The 17897-nt window shown below is 37.0% G+C and overlaps 1 protein-coding gene across 1 annotated transcript; it reads right to left on the bottom strand.

Moving 5' to 3' along the window:
- Window positions 1-16243: 16243 nt before the first annotated feature.
- On the bottom strand, window positions 16244-17514 carry IFNW1 (interferon omega 1). The gene has a single exon (XM_055294089.2). The coding sequence runs from the start codon at window positions 17180-17182 to the stop codon at window positions 16595-16597; it is 588 nt and encodes a 195-aa protein (XP_055150064.1). The 5' UTR covers window positions 17183-17514; the 3' UTR covers window positions 16244-16594.
- Between the last annotated feature and the right edge of the window lie 383 nt (window positions 17515-17897).

The raw sequence follows: 17897 nt of genomic DNA, 5'->3' as shown, positions 1-17897 counted from the left end.
TTTCTTCCTCCTTCCTTCTTTTTTTTTTGGTCTAATTTCTCTGGATAGGACTTCTAGTACTATGTTGAATAAAAGTAGCGTGAGTGAACCTCCTTGCTTTGTACTGATCTTAGACAAAAAGCTTTATTATTCTCCCCATTGATTTTGATGTTAGCTCTGACTTTTTCACAAATGGCCTTTATTATGTTGAGGATGTCTTCTCCAATACCTAAGCTATTAGGAGTTTTTGTCTAAAAAGGATGTTTAACTTTGTTGAATCCTTTTTCTACTTCAGTTGAAATAATCATGTGGTTTTTAATCTTGTCTTTTCTATAAAGTTTTCAAGACCATTTCCAAATTTGAATTCAATTACACTAAACCAAATTCACAAATCATTTCAGAAGATCTAGACATGAAACTGGTTTTGTATTTCAAATTACTGATGTTGAATCGTGCGTAAAACCATTTAAAATGAAATTTCTACAGAACATAAATGGTCGGAATATTTAAGAGCCAAGTTACTAGCTGCTTTTTTGCAAATCAGATGTATTCATTGAAAAATTTCTTCTCTTAAATATTTAACATCTGAAGATGTTAGTTTAGTTTAAATTTTTGTGTCTCCATTTCAGAGTTGAAATTAAGATGTGAATAAACCCTTATTTTAAATAATATCCCTAGATCATGTAAGAATTGATACTTTAATCCAGTGATTTCTCCATTTCTAATTGCTTAACATTTTTCCAATTTATTTTCAGATTTGGGAAGTGTATTCATATCTCTTACTAGCATTTTACATTTATCAAACATACTCTCAAAGTTACTTTCATTTGTTGTAATCAAAAGGGTAGGTCTTCTATGAAGCCAGCTGCTTTATATAAAGACTTTTCTTTTTAAATAAAGCTTTCTTATTTTTTCCCACTTGGTTCAAAATATCCCACCAAATTAAATTGCATAAACATGTGCAATCTATTTGTGCCAAGATACTTTAGATTTCAGCACAATGTACTATGTCATTTGATATTATATCATTAATATTTGATAAACGTCTTTAGTTTGTGTGTGAAGTGCCATAATTTTGTTTGTTCTTGATCCCCATTGAATGTCCATATATGTTTTTAATACAATTTTTAGGACAGATATAAGGATATTCTATTGGTCAAAGCTCAAAAATGTATTAATCCTTTGTACAATACTAAAAAAGATTATCATATTTCAAGTCACCAAATCAACATTATTACAAATCAAATCAGAATTATTAGTTGAGTAGGCACAAATTTAGCATAACAATTTTTGAGGGAAATAATGGCTTGTTCACCATTTATATATCTGCCATCTTCACTTCATTTTCATATCCTTGGCCAAGAGCATTTTTATGTCAATATATTGAAAAAATACATTTATTAATTTCATAAGACAAGCCATACCCAGTTTTTTATTTTATTTCAATAAAAAGTCAACAAACCTTTCTTTCCATGGTTTTGTCATTATTCTCAATGAGAGCATACTTATAATCTAACGCATCTGTTTATCATAGGCAACATCTACATATGTTTATGATTCAAAAGAAAGAATTTTTTCTTCCTTTTAAGTTTATTTTTAAATTGACAAAACAGTTTATATTTACCAGGTATAACATGTTGGTTTGAAATATATATGTTGTGGAATGGACAAACTGAATGCATTACCATAAGCATTACCTCACATACTTATGATTTTTTGTAGTAAGAATGCTTAAAAAGTATTTTCTTGGCAATTTTCAAGAATATAATACATTGTTACTAATGACTAACTGCAGTCACCATATTGTTCAATAGATCTTTTGGACTTATTCCTCCTATCTAACTGAAATTGTGTATCCTTTGATCAACATCTCCCCAATACTACCCTCCTCCAGCCTCTAGTAACCACCACTCCACGCTCTACTACTATGAGTTTAACTTTTTAAGATTCCATATGTAGGTGAGATTATGCACTGTCTTTCTATGCCTTGCTTGTATCAGTTAACATAGTGTCATCTGTCATCCAGATTCATTCATGTTGTCTCAAATGACAAAATTTCCTTCCTTTTTAAAATGGCAAATAGTATACCATTGTGTACATACTATTCATACATTCTCTTTATCTATTAATCTCTTCATTAACATTTAGGTTGTTTCCATATCTTGGCTGTTGTGAATAGTATTCCAATGAACATGGGAGTGCAGATATCTCTTTGACATACTGATTTCATTTCCTTTGGATATATTCTCACTTGTGGGATTGCTGGATCATATGGTTGTTCTATTTCTAATTTTTATAAAAGCATCAAACATAACAAACAATTATGAACAAATGTGATAGAAAATATGCCAGGACTGTACACTGGAAACTATAAAATGTTGCTGAGAGAAAACAGAGGAGACATAAACAAATGGAGAGAGATACCATGTTAAAGGATTAAAAGACTCAATATTGTTAAGATATCAATTATAATCAAATTGATCTGTAGACTCAATGCAATACCAATCAAAATTCCACCAGGCTTTTTGTATAGAAATCTAAAAATGGATTCTAATATTTATGTGAAAATGTGTAGAACAAAAAATAACCAAAATAACATTAAAATGAACACAAAATGTTGGAGGATTTATACTATCTGACTTCAGGACTAAAGTAATCAAGGCAGCAAAGCATTAGAATTAAAAAAGAAACACAAATACTCAATGGAACAGACAGGAGTATGTACAAATAGAGCCACGCATGTACTGTTGATTGTTTTTTTCAACAAAATCGCAAAGGGTATTCAACTAAAAAATTTGCCGATGACATGGTTGTATATTTAGAAAACTCCATTGTCTCAGCCCAAAATCTCCTTAAGCTGATACACAACTTCAGCAAAGTCTCAGGATTCAAAATCAATGTGCAAAAATCACAAGCATTTCTGTACACCAACAACAGACAAACAGAGAGCCAAATCATGAGTGAACTCCCATTCACAATTGCTACAAAGAGAATAAGATACCCAGAAATACAACTTATGAGGGATATGAAGGACCTCTTCAAGCAGAACTACAAACCACTGCTCAAGGAAATACGAGAGGACACAAATACATGGAAAAACATTCTATGCTCATGGATAGGAAGAATCAATATTGTGAAAATGGCCATACTGCCCCAAGTAATTTATAGATTCAATGCTATCTCCATCAAGCTACCACTGAGTTTCTTCACGGAATTGGAAAAAACTACTTTAAATTTCATATGGAACTAAAAAAGAGCCCACATAGCTAAGACAATCCTAAGCAAAAGAACAAAGCTGGAGGCATCACACTACCCGACTTCAAACTACACTACAAGGCTACAGTAACTAAAACAACATTGTACCAAAACAGATATAGAGACCAATGGAACAGAACAGAGGCCTCAGAAATAACTCCATACATCTACAACCATCTGATCTTTGAGAAACCTGACAAAAACAAGAAATGGGGAAAGGATTCCCAATTGAATAAATGGGGTTGGGAAAACTGGCTAGCCATATGCAGAAAGATGAAACTGGATCCCTTCCTTACACCTTATACATAAATTAACTCAAGGTGGATTAAAGACTGAAACGTATGACCTAAAACCATAAAAACCCTAGAAGAAAACCTAGGCACTACCATTCAGGACATAGGCATAGGCAAGGACTTCATGACTAAAACACCAAAAGCAATGGCGACAAAAGCCAAAATTGACAAATGGGATCTAATTAAACTAAAGAGCCTCTGCACAGCAAAAGAAACTATCATGAGAGTGAACAGGCAACCTACAGAATGGGATAAAATTTTTGTAGTCTATCCATCTGACAGAGGGCTAATATTCAGAATCTACAAAGAACTTAAACAAATTCACAAGAAATAAACAAACAACCTCATCAAAAAATGGGCAAAGGATATGAACAGACACTTCTCAAAAGAAAGACTTTATGCAGCCAACAAACATATGAGAAAAAGCTCATCATCACTGGTCATTAGAGAAATGCAAATCAAAATCACAGTAACCACAATGACATACCATCTCATGCCAGTTAGAATGGTGATCATTAAAAAGTCAGGAAACAACAGATGCTGGAGAGGATGTGGAGAAATAGGAATGCTTTTACCTTGTTGGTGGGAGTGTAAATTAGTTCAACCATTGTGGAAGACAGTGTGGCATTTCCTCAAGGATCTAGAACTAGAAATACCATTTGACCCAGCAGTCCCATTACTGGGTATATACCTAAAGGATTATAAATCATTCTGCTACAAAGACACATGAACATGTATGTTTATTGCAGCACTGTTCACAATAGCAAAGACTTGGAACCAAGACAAATGCCCATCAATGATAGACTGGATAAAGAAAATGTGGCACATATACACCATGGAATACTATGCAGCCATAAAAAAGGATGAGTTCTTGTTCTTTGCAGGGACATGGATGAAGCTGGAAACCATCATTTTCGGCAAACATAAGAACATAAAACCAAACACTGCATGTTCTCACTCATAAGTGGGAGTTGAACAATGAGAACACATGGACACGGAGAAGGGAACATCACGCACTGGGGCCTGTCAGGGGGTAGGGGGCTAGGGGAGGGATAACATTAGGAGAAATACCTAATGTAGATGACGGGTTGATGGGTGCAGCAAACCACCATGGCATGTGTATACCTATGTAACAAACCTGCATGTTCTGCACATGTACCCCAGAACTTAAAGTATAATTAAAAAAAGAAAAAATAATAACTGAAGAAACAAATGGTGTTGGAAGAGATAGGCATCCCTATGCAAAGCAATAAATTTTGACCCATGCTTCATACCATATGAAAAAATTAACTCACAATATTGGTAACAAAACTAAGTATAAAACCCAAAACTGTACAATTTTGAGACTATTAAAAAAATTTTTACTTAGAAACACTAAAAGCACAATCTATGAAAAAATTGGTAAATTTCACTTAATCAAAATTTAAAAACTTTTATTTTTAAAAGGATAGTTTTATTAAAATGAAAAGGGAAGGTAGAGTCTGGGAAAACTTTGTAAAACATTTATCTGACAAAGTACTTGTAACTAAAACTTTAGAATGCTTATAACTCAACAAAGAAGGCACAAAAATGGACAAAAATATTTCAACAGACATTTTACCAGATAACATACCCAAAAGACAAACAAGAACATCACAAAATGCTTAATATCATGAATAATTAGGAAAATTAAAATTAAAATCACAGTGAGATACCACTACCCACCAACTAGAATGACTGGACTGACTAAAATTTAGAAGACTGACCATATCAAGTATTGGCAAGATTGTGGAGTGACTGGAACACTTACATCACTAATGGAGATAAAAATGGGACAGCCACTTTGGAAAAGTGTTTGGAAGTTTCTGAAATACTTCTGCTATGAGACAAAGACATTCCACCTGTAGGTTTTACTGCAGAAATATGTCCATGCAAAGACTTGTACAAGAAAGTTTACAGCAGCTTTATTTGTGAAATCAAAAATTATAAACAACTAATCCATAGAATATCCATAAAAAAGTAAGGAGAAAAGCAAATTATGGTATATTCATACAATGGAATACTATATACCCATAAAATGAATGATCTATTGATGAACACAATAACATGGATGAATCTTACTTAGGTTGAATGAAGGAAGCCAGACAAAAGAGTCCCTATTGTATTTCTCCACTTATATATCTGTTTTAGTCACTTGGCACGTATAACAAAATAAACAGTGTGGCCTAAGTAACAGACATTTATTTCTCACAGTTCTGGAGGCTGGGGAAGTCCAGGATGAAGGTGTTGGCCAATGCAGTTTCTAGTGAGGGCTCTCTTTCTGGCTTGCAGACAGCCACCTTTTCACTGTGTCTTCTCATGGCACAGAAAAAGCTCCAATGTCTCTTCCTCTTCTTATAAAGGCATGAATCCCATCCTCCACCCTCATGGCCTCATCTAAACTAATTACCACCCAAAAGCATACCACCTAATACCAACACATTAGGGGGCAGGATTTGAACAAATGAATTTTGAGGAGACACTCAGCCCATAACTATAGCATTCTATGAAATGGAAGCTAATCTACAATGACAGAAATCAGATCAGTGGTGGCCTAAAGATGGGGAGGGAAAAGTTAGGGAAGCATTAAAAAGAGCCCTGGAGAATTTTTAAGGATGGTAAATATTTTCTTTTTTTGTTTGTAGTGATAGTTACATGGGCATATCCATATGTTAAAATATCTAATTGCATGATTTTCAAATATGCAGTTTATGGTATGTCATTTTTTAAAATCAATTAAAGCTGGAAAATGGAAAAAGAAACACACTGCAGTTATGCAGTGCCTTTGCTCAAGCTGTTTTCTCTGCAGGAATGCAGTTCTGCTCTATGTCTACCTGGAAATTGCTCCTCACCCCTGTGAAAAGCCCACATCCTGGACAAAGTTCTTCACTGTCAGTAGTGAGCTCCTGGAGCCTGTTCCACAGGCTGTTTTTGACTCACCAATTAGAGTCCTGTCTTCTCCCAAGAGACGGAGAACACCTTCAAGTTGAGAATATTACCTGATTTGTCACAGAGTAGACATCAGCAGTTGATTTTGATGGCTGTCACTTGGTCCTCACCATGACAGTGCCACGGTTGCCAAATTAGAGTGCATGAGAGACCTTCTGGCTCTCCTTGCACCAAATTTGCCTATTGGTAGATTCCACAGGGGAATAGGAATCATTAGCATGAACAACACATTACTGTGACTTAAATTATTACCTGGTAATTTAGGCATAATCATCTGAAACACATACCTTTTAGAAGCTAAAGATTACACAGAGAACAGCTAACAAATTAAGGAAAAAGGATTTCAGGCTGCAATGCCTGATTCAGGGAATGGGTTGTCTGTATAAATATGGCTACATAGTATCTGACAGCTCCTTGGAGAGTGGATAAATGAGTGGTCAGATAGCTTATTCATCACACTAAGATATATACATATTTATGAAATGCTGTAAGGTTGAAGTTGGAAAGTAGGAAGTCCCAGAGAAAAGCGGCAGGATCCAGAGACCAGAGGCATGGTGGGATCTGCTAGGATGGAGAGTATGGAGGGGCTGTCTGCTCCCTTTCCACTTTTTTGTCTCCTCCTCCACTCTTAGGAACACTCTGGGATCATAGTATAACTTTGTGGTGCTGAGCTGGGACTGTATATGAAACCACTTATTCTCTGTGTCCAGTTACTGAGGCAGCAACACACTTCAGATCATGAGGAACTTTAGGTTCTTCTGCATTTTATTTAGCACTGGGGCTTTGGTTCCATCTTTTAGTTTTGTGTGCAGTTAGGATCTTCTTACTGTCATGTAAATACACTCAGTGGAGTCCATATTTACCACCATTTGAAAAAATCTGAAATATGAGTCTGGTAAGGGAACCCTAGGTTCAGTCCAAAAAATAAATGGACTCTTATATTCTCTTTCTCTCTCTCTGCTTTTCTAAATTAATTATCAGAATACAGAGAGTTTTTGAATAGGAAGTCTCAGGAGGGATTGGGAAATCATCAGCATAGAACAGAATGGTCAGGATGAGGGATACAGCGAGGACTAAGACTTCAATCCATTGTTCACAGACCATCTACCTGGGTGTAGTACATGGCTCCAGAATAAAGTTTTAGACCACAGATGCAGAGGCTGTGGATTGGTCTATTAAGGCACCCAAAGAGAACAGGCCCCAAGGCCTTGTTCTTCAGCCTCTTTCCCAGCTCAGGTGTCTCTAGACCAAGCCTCTCCTTTGTCCCAGGGCCAACATGGAGAGCAATGCTGAGCCTCTGAAAGTCTCCAATCAGAGAGTACTCAACATGTCCTCAGGAAGTCCTATTACATGGAGCACACGCAATCCTGAAGATCTGAGATTCCTTGCCTTTCTTCAGCAGAGGACTAGTGTGTGAAATATTTTTCTAAAAAGTGCGGAATTCCATTCTATATTTTAGTTCCTCAGAGAAGAGTTAGAAAAAATATTCTTATCCAGATCAAAATGATTAACATGGAAAGAACACAGATCTTAAAAATCAATGTAGAGAATAACATTATTTACTGTAAGTTGCTGCAAAAGTAATTGCCATTAAAAATAATGGCAAAAACTACAATTACTTTTGCACCAACCTAATAATAATGAATATCTGCTGATATTTTAGAAAGAGGGGAGTGAAATTATCTTACCAGGTAATTTTTTTTTCTTGTCTTTCAGCATAAACACAGAGGCAGGAAGAGAACCATGTCTGGAGCTTTCAAGGGTGATGATCTGCTATTGAGTGCTAGGCTCTTCCCAGGTTAATCTTAATATCTCTCTTCTATGAGGTCACAGGTCTACAGTCATAAAATAGATCAGTTCTTGGAATCATTCATTCTCAGAAAATAATGATCTTGGAGGGGAGCCTTTTACGAAGACTATCAGGCCTGGGACATTTCTCCTAATATCTATTCTGCCTATCCATGGGAATCGAACAATGATTGAGTTGGGCCAGGGGTCTTGCCAACTTGCTGATGGTGGGAGATGTAGTGAAAGGACTGTTGGATTTGGAGGCAAGATTTCTGGGTCCTGCTCTTGGACATACTGCAAGTTAACTTCCTTAAGTTTCAAATTCCTTGTTTCAGAGATTGCCAACCTACAAACCTCATGGGTTTTTGTTATGATCACTTGGTACAATGTATGAGAAAGTGCTTTAAAGTGACCTAGCTCTCTATATATGTGAACCTTACTATTACTGTCCGTGGAACTTTGACTTGAATCCTAAATCATGGGCATTCAGATTCCGATCTTAAAAGATTTTATTCCCAATGGTGCTCTCTACTCAGCTTCCTACAAGATTCTGCCTTCACCTGATGTACTCAGGCTCCTTTCTTCTCTGTTTGGAGAACTCATTGCAAAGATGATAAAGAGGCATCAGACCTACTTTCTCCTCAAAAAACGTGATTAGACTCCTTCGTTATTCCAGACATCTCTCTTCCTAGGTTGCCTGTGGAAATCTGGGACCCGAGTGAAGCCTGGAGTTGACATGAGAGGGAGAACCCATAGGCAAAGTGATGTGAGGTCAAGCCTTAGAGTGAGGGAAAAAGAGTGTCATGAAGTCAGAAATGTGGAAGAATATGACCCCTGCCAGGCCCATCTGTCCTGTCCTGCTTCTGAATGTATGTTGCACCTCTTATCTCTTGTAGGCACCTGCAAAAGCTTCCTTTGCAGAGTAGCTTCCTGAAGGATTTATAACAAGATCCTTTATCTGAGGAGTGAGTTAGAGCAACCACAAAAGCAGACATCACGTTGCTCCTGAAGCCAGGGGAAGATACATATCTTGTGATGTCACCTTTGGGATTCACTGAGTTGTAGCTCCCTCTGGCCTCTTTACTTCTTGCCTCCACCTACTGACTGGCCCTTATCACCCACTTACTTTTTTCTTCTTAACCATATAACCATTAGATTCCCTTCCTCAGTCAGAGCCTCCTTTGTCACTGGATCCTATATTGTCAGGACCATCTCAAACCCCTGCAATTTATCTTTTTCCTTCCACACCCAGAGCACACTCAGATACCAAACTCTATTTCCAACCCAGACCCCATTTATCTTTGGATACCGCCTCCTTACCTGGCCCCACCTCATCCTATCCTTCCACTTTCAGGATCTCAACCACTCCCCTAATCTGACACACTTCAAGTATCCAGTGGTTCAGTTCACTGTCCTCCATCTTTCATGGTTCCAAGTGAGGGTCCCCAAAATGTTTCGGCTATGTGAAGCCCTGGATAATGGCCTCTGGCATGACTTCAGAAACACAGCTGGAGATCCATCAGGCTGTTTTTCACCCTGTCCACTCTCTATCTCCGGGACCATGTTTCTTTCAGGTCCACCAGGATGTCCTCCTGCATTCCCCACTGCCTGCAAAATTTATCTCAAAGAAATGTTTCCACTAAATCAGAGAAAATTCATCGGTTTTCATTTACCACATCCTCCAAAGTGGTTGTCTCTATTATAAGTAGCCTATCTATATTTCCCTATATATTTGTTTTTTTCTAAAAAGAAAAGTGTCCTTTTCTTCAGCCATATTTAGGAAAGGTTTAGGGTTAGCCAGAAGCTTGGGCTCAGAAAACCAAATGAGTCAGCTTCAGACCAAGTTGAGAGCCAGTTTTGACTTTTTGAAGGTTATCAGGACTAGGGAGGGATGCTGACAGTGACATAGCACACCGGACATCATTTTGGGTTTCTTTATTTGTATTTTGACTATATCTCAGTTTAAAAAGCTTACTAATATAATATTGCCATAAAAATACAACAAAAATACAAATACCTAGGGGCTTTAAAAATAAGAAAATCTAATAAATACCATGTCACAACGTGGATTTATTAATCCTCCCCGTCGATAAGGACCATGTAATAATATAACATTATACAGTCATGGGATGCAGTAGTTGGGGTTAATCAGGCATCATAGAGGCAAAAATTTCCTATTTGGCCTGTAAAAACAGTAGGAGACAAGACACTTCATATGTCCAAAAAATGGCATTAGACCTTTGCGGCCCTAAATTCAGAAGGATAGGGATAAGTCTCCATGACTTTGAATCTTTTGGTGGGGAATAGCTTCTACTTGCCTCCAGATGTCCCCTCTATACTTGACATAGGATGTGAGATGAGCACTGCTTCCAACAATTCTTTTCTTGGCCTTAATGAAAAAGTGGAGCTGACCCCAACTCTCCTGGCTCTGTACAGGTGGTGAGGAGGATGAGAGGAAGGAGAGGAGGCCCAAGAAAAGGCAGAATAGATACAAGGTTTTAGAAAATCTGGAGTAGAAGGAGAACACACTATCAGACTCTGGAAAAATCTTCACATATCTTCCTATTTCTTCACACTCCTTGAGAAAGGAATCTCCACGTATCTTCAAGTAGCCCTCATATCAGTAGAAAAGAACTGGTTTCAAAGCTAGGGACATGAACATTGGGTCACCTTGATATACCTCTCAGCCTCCACAAGACAGCCCACATCTGAAAGGATTCAGGGAGAAAAATATTTTCCTGAAAACAGTGGTATTTGTTAGAAAAACTACCCCCAATGGACACAGAACTGATTGAACTTTAGGGGGAGGTGGTGTTTGTGTGATATTGCTGAGGTGGTTACTGCTGGAGTTGATGTGGCAAAGCCAAAGCACAAAATAAGTGATCCGCTATGGGTTTGTGGGGTTTATTTAGACACAGATTTTGAACTCAATAATGCATTGTCCCCATTGAGTTTCTCCAAGGGAAACCTCTTCCCCTGGAGACTATATGGTGCCCAGCTTGATGACATCATTGCAGGGCAAGGTGTCATATAGCAATCAGGAAGGGAATGTTTATGAGGCAGCCACCCAATGGCTGCAGATAAATGAGGCAGAGTGAGGAAAGTGGAGGTTGGGGGAGCAGGAAAGGGGAAGAACAAATGAAGAGGGGAGGAATGACCCACTAAGTTGGAAGGAATGGTAATGCCATCATCGTTCTTAGTCAAGACATCTCCCTCTTTCTCTCCTGACACACACAACCTGACTCAGGCTCCACATACTTACAACTGATGAGGGCCCTGTAGAGCACATTGGTGCTATCCTGTCAAAACTATGCAGGTGCCCTTTGAACAGAAAGATGTCTGCAGGACATTTGCAGTCTCATTTTGGGTAAGTCAATTTGGTGCCCTTTTCCCAGGAGTTCTTTATGAAAATACACAGTGTGAGAATACAATGTGAATGTTTGGCCTTTTAGGGTTGAAGGACTCCTGTGAACTTCATGTCCTTGGTAGGGATGTATAAAATCTCCTTTGGGCACACCCAGAGCTCATGCCCTACAGGTAGATCTTGCAATTTCTGGTTAAGATGCAGTGTTTCTAGGGCTCACCTTAGACCCCTACTCAAACCATGAAAGTCAATGTGAACAAAGTTGCCATGTAAGTTCACATCCATGTCATTCAGGTCAATGCTATTGAAATGCTGAATGGAGTAGCTCTTAGGGAAAAAAAAAGCCCCAGATAAGTCATTAGGGTATTGCAAATTAAAGCAACAGATATATCATTATACACATATAAGGATAGCTAAAATTAAAAAAACTGACAACACTAATTATTATCAATTGCAGAGCAACAAGAACACATATTCATTACTGGTGGACATACAAGATGTCCAGTCACATTGGAAGACATCCTAGCAGTTTCTTAAAAAATTCAACAGTTTTACCATAGGAAACAACAATTGGGCTCCTAAGTATTTACCCAACTGCTTTGAAAACATGTCCAAAAAATTTTGCTCATAAATGTTTACATTATCTTTGTTAATAATTGCCAAAACTTTAAAGCAACCAAGATGTCCGTCAATAGGTCAATTAATAAAAATGGTGTGATACCCATGCAATATAATATCATTAAATGATCAAAAGAAATAAGCCATCAAGCCATAAAAACACTTTAAATGCATACTGCTTAGTGAAAGAAGCCATCCTGAAAAGGACACATGATTCCAAGCGTATGACATTCTGGAAAAGGCAACAAAATCATGATCATAAAAAGCTTAGTGTAGCCAAGAGTTTGGAGAGAGCATGTGTGCGGTGAATGGATGAAAGTACATTTTTTAAGGCAGTGAAGCTATTCTGTATTATCCTATAATGGTGGATATATGTCACTATGCCTTTGTAAAAGCCTATAAAACTTTATAGCGTGAGGAGTGGACCTTTCTGTATCCAAATTTAAAAAATCAGTTCAGAGGTTGGGAGACTCTAAGATGAATGCAGAATTTAACAAAACAATTTAAAATGAATTACAAATGTAGGAAACAATCCCACTGAAGGGGGATAAGGTAAAAGTTGCTGACCTATGTAATTTTGAAAATAAGTGGCATCTGTAAGTTTAAAAGCCAGTATGTTCATAAATACTGTACTCTAGTTAATAAAGTTGTTTCCTGCAAGGAGGTGGATTAAGATTTTTGATAATGCTATATATGTTGAAATATTAAGTAAATTGAATTATTTAAATAAATTGATGTCAAGTGGTGGGAGTAGGTTTCTAGCCTTAGCTAGCTTAACCAGAAAAATTAAATGTTTTAAAGTATCAGTAATAAAAAAGTATAACAATGAAGAAAGTTTACTAATTATAGTTATAAGGCAAATAATCTCAAAAAACATTCTATTATCAGTGGTAATTATACTTATGGTAAAGATATATTGTTACCAAACCCAGATCCGGCTGCTCACCTCTCAGAAAGCCAAACATGAGAGATGGGAATTGGTGGGAGAAAAAGCAGGTTTGTTTGGAAAGCCAGCAAAACTAGCATTTTAAAATACCATCTTAAATTGTTCAGTCTGGATGGAGGGGAATATAGGGAAGTAGAGGGGACTGGTATCAACAGGTGACCGAGGACTGTAGACAACTGGGTGCCAGCAATGGTCCTGGGAAGTTGGGGACAACTTTGTCCTTGATCAAGTCACGATGCTTCCATAAATCTTTAACAAAACATAGTTGCTTACATACTTCCCCTTTAATCTCAGAGTTAGTTTCAAAAACTACATGATTGCTATTTTTGCACATTATCTCAGTGCTCTGAAATTATCCTAGCCTATGTGCAGGAATGGATAAAGGCCTCTTAAATAAAAATGAAGTTAGTTATGTTACAGTTCTTTTGCTGTTTTACTGTTACAGTGTCAGTTGTTAATAAAAAATAAAAGAAAATTTTAATAAAATATTCTAGGAATATTACCTGACACTCTAACAAAAAGCAACTTATATTACCATTTGTATCACACATTTGAAAAATTCTGATGGACTATACAATAGTAGGATGAATAGAGTTAATAATTATAAGATTTTGTTTTGTTTTGTTTTTAAGACACTCTGTCTCACTCTGTTGCCCAGGCTGGAGTGCAGTGCTACAGTCTCTGCTCACTGCAACCTCCACTTCTTAGGCTCAAGCAATCTTCCCGCCTCAGCTGTCTGAATAGCTGGGACTACAGGTGTGCACCACCATGCCCGGCTAATTTTTGTATTTTTTGTAGAGGTGGGATTTCGCTATGTTGCCCCCGCTGGTCTTGAACTCATGAGCTCAAGCAATCTTCCGTCTCGGCCTCTGAAAGTGCTGGGATTGCAGGCTGAGCCACTGCACCTGGCCAGGTTTTTGAGTGTCCTCATCACAGAGAAATGGTAAATGCGTAAGGTGATGGATGTACTACTTACCCTGATTTGATCATTACAATGCATACATATATGGAAACATAACTTTGTACCCCATAAACATTATTATTAAGTGTTCATTGTAAATTTCAAAAAAGAAATTAAAAAGAATTGAATATAAAAACAGATTTACATGAGAGGGAACTGAATATATGTCAAGTCAAAAGTAGAATTCAATTAGAGAGAGGCTTAGTTTTCCATGCTAGACATTCCATAATTTAAATAAAAAAGGAATTGTCCAGATCTTTGAATACAGGTAAGGTTAAAAACAAGTGTCCATCACAAGAACATGGCTACAATTTTTAGAAAATGTATATCTCAGTGATTAGAAATCATAAGATCATAAACAAATAATGTATATGACAACATAAAATATAGAGAAATGTACATCTCAGTGATTAGAAATCATAAAATCATAAACAAATAAGGTATATGACCAACATAAAATATAGAGTAAATAAATAACAGAATAAAATGAAATCTGATTGTAAAATTTGATAGAAAAAAAGAATATTAACAAGCAAATAGGTAACCGTTGAAGCTTATTACAAAGTAATATTAATTAGAACACTGATAGATTACTATTTTATTCAAATAAGCAATTAATTAAATCAAATATTCAAATGTTCACATGTTTTGTACCAATATATTCATTCTCTGAAAATAAGTTTTTTTCTTTTTTTTTTTTTGAGACGGAGTCTCCCTCTGTCACCAGGCTGGAGTGCGGTGGCGCCATCTTGGCTCACCTCAACCTCCACCTCCTGGATTCAAGCGAGTCTCCTGCCTCAGCCTCCCGAGTAGCTGGGACCACCACGCCACCATGCCCAGCTAATTTTTGCTTTTTTTTTTTTTTTTTTTTAGTAGAGACGGGGTTTCACCATGTTGGCCAGGATGGTCCCTATCTCCCAACCTCGCGATCAGCCCGCCTCGACCTCCCAAAGTGTTGGGATTACAGGCGTGAGCTACCACGCCCGCCCTCTGAAAATAATTCTTTAAAAACATATTGCAAAAAAACATGAAAAAAATAAAAGAAACATTAATCCACATTCTTCTCTAGATGCCACCTTATTTCCTTTTTCCACTTGACAAACTTCCCCAAATAATTTTCTAGACGCAGTGTTCTTAATTTCTCTTTTTGTGTTTCCTCTTCTACTTACTCCAACCGTGTTTCTATCCCATTCATTCTACTAAACCAGATCCCCCTAAGGTCATCAATGGAGTCTGTTTCCAGGTTCACTAGGACAGTTCAGCCCTCACCTTCCCTGAAAGTACCACTGTCTTCCCCTCATTAGACTCTCCCTCATTCTTTCCAATTTCTCTTTCTAACTGCACTGGCTACTTTACCTCAGGCTCCTTTACAGATTCTCCTTCTCTGCTCTACCTTTGAATGTTGAGGGTCTGCAGGACAAGGTTATGTCCTCATCGCATTATCTCCTCTGTTTATAAGTGACTACATTCATTCCTATGTCCTTGTTACCAGACATGCAATAAAGAATCTTAAATTAATACCTTTGCTGATGGCATTTGTTGTTCGCTCTAGACCCATATTCCCAATTGCCAATAAGATTTCTGCAATTTCATGTCTCTCAGGCACCTTAGAAAGGACATCTAATATTTTTCTTTCTCAACATCATTGGCACCTAAAACTTCTAGTATGATAACATCATTTTCTTTTACTTATCTTTGTAGTGTTTCATATAAGCGAAATTGGTACAGCTTTATTGTTTCTTTTCCTGTAAGAATGAAAGCTCTTCAACACGGAAAGAAATGTGTTTATTCACCTGTATTTCTTTTTTAAAATATCTTTTTAATTTTTGTGGGTACATAGTAAGTGTATATATTTATTGGTTACATGAGGTATTTTGATACAGTCATGCAATGAGTACACCTGCATTGCTTGACATCAATTCCAAAATATGCCACTTTGATACTCACTTTATACATATTATGTAAATGGAATGAATGAATAGGTAAGTGTATGTTACCATCCATTCCTTGATTTGGTTTAGAAAACTAGTGTTTGGATTTTGGTTTTAGAATAAATAACTTCAAGAAGTTTTGTTTGAAAATAATTTAATAAATAACAAAATACAATATTTAACCAAATGGAAAGCTGAACATGTTTTGTAATCTTAATACAATGTAAAGGCAAACATTTGTTATATAAGAATATAAATATTATAAATATGATAAAATGTAAGAATAAATAAATAAGTAAAAATAAATAACATCTTAGGGACTGATGCCCCTGAATCTAAGTCCTTTTAACATATACTGGCTTAATATACCGACAAAGTATTTGCAGAATTAATTCAATCAATTCTGTGATTAAAGCAGAAATAAGAGTCTTTTGAAATGACCAGAGTCACATGTGCAAGTGCTATATGGCAAATTAATCAATGAGAATCATTTCAAGATGAGCCCAGGTCTCTATCTTTACTTCTCAGTCTTTCTTGCATGTTTGTTGATAAGAACAAGGATTTCATGATTTCCATTCTGACAACTTCCCAGGCACAGTCGCTGTATTTCTTCTCTTTCAGGTAGACACGGATTCCCTGGAAGTACCTCCTCAAGGTCAGTGCAGGGCTCCTAATTGCCCCAGCAGATTCTCCTTCTCCCATTACCTGCACCAAGCAGGTCTCCAGGTGTTCCAGTTGCTGATGAAGTCCAGTGTGGAGTTGGTCTAGGAGGGTCATGTTCCAGGCAACAGAGGAGCGCTCTGTGTGGAAGAGGCTGAAGATCTGCTGCAGCATCTCATGGAGGACAGACATGATCTGGGCCTTCTGCAACTGGCTCCCTTCTACCATCTCCTGGGGGAACCTGAAATCTCTTCTGTCCTTGAGACACAAGAAAGGGGAGATTCTCCTCATTTGGTGCAGAAGCACCAAGGTGTTCCTGCTAAGTAGGCCGTGGTTCTGAGGCAGATCACAGCCCAGAGATCCAACAGGGCTATAGCTGGTCATCACTAGGGCTGCCAGTAGAGGGAACAGGAGGGCCATTTGGAAATGAGGGTGCTGCTGGCTTTACTGAGCTGGGATATGGCTTAACCTTGGACTCTAGGTTTTCTGAAACATTCCTTGTATGCATGGCTTTTAATAGGAAACAAATGGTTTTCATTTTCTGAACATTTCTCTGTACTTTCACTTTCTTTTATTGTTTTCATTTGTGTGTTTTCCCTATGACCTTAAGAGGATGACAACAATCTATTAATTTTGCATTAGACTTCAGCTAAACTCCAGTAAACTTCAGCTGTGTCAATACAAATGAATGCTTAATCAAATGAAAAATATCTTGGTACTAAAGTCATAAGTGTATATACTATATGCATGTAAACAATCAGACACACACTACACTAACTTTATATATATATTATATATTTATATATACACACTATATATAGTGAATATATGTATATATAATATATGTGTATATATGGTATCTATTCATGTATATATGAAAAAAATCATTTTCTCTGTTCTAGAAACAAAATTTTAACCCTTATTCTAGCCTCCATTTTTACCCTCCTTACTTTATGTAGGAAGTCAGGCCCAATGGGTTTCTATATTTGCTTCAGGTTTACCAGATCATCTGCAGCAAACAAGCTCTTTAGAACCAAGAACAGCATTTTGCTGTTGTTTGTTTGTTTGTTTGTTTTTTAGAGATGGGGTCTTAATCTGTCACCCAGGTTGGAGTGTGGTGGCATGATCAGAGGTC

Source organism: Symphalangus syndactylus, chromosome 9 (assembly GCF_028878055.3).
Source record: "Symphalangus syndactylus isolate Jambi chromosome 9, NHGRI_mSymSyn1-v2.1_pri, whole genome shotgun sequence".
NCBI classification, from domain to species: Eukaryota; Metazoa; Chordata; class Mammalia; order Primates; family Hylobatidae; genus Symphalangus; species Symphalangus syndactylus.
Note: the sequence above shows the minus strand (reverse complement) of the source record. Positions and strands in the feature narration are given on the sequence as shown.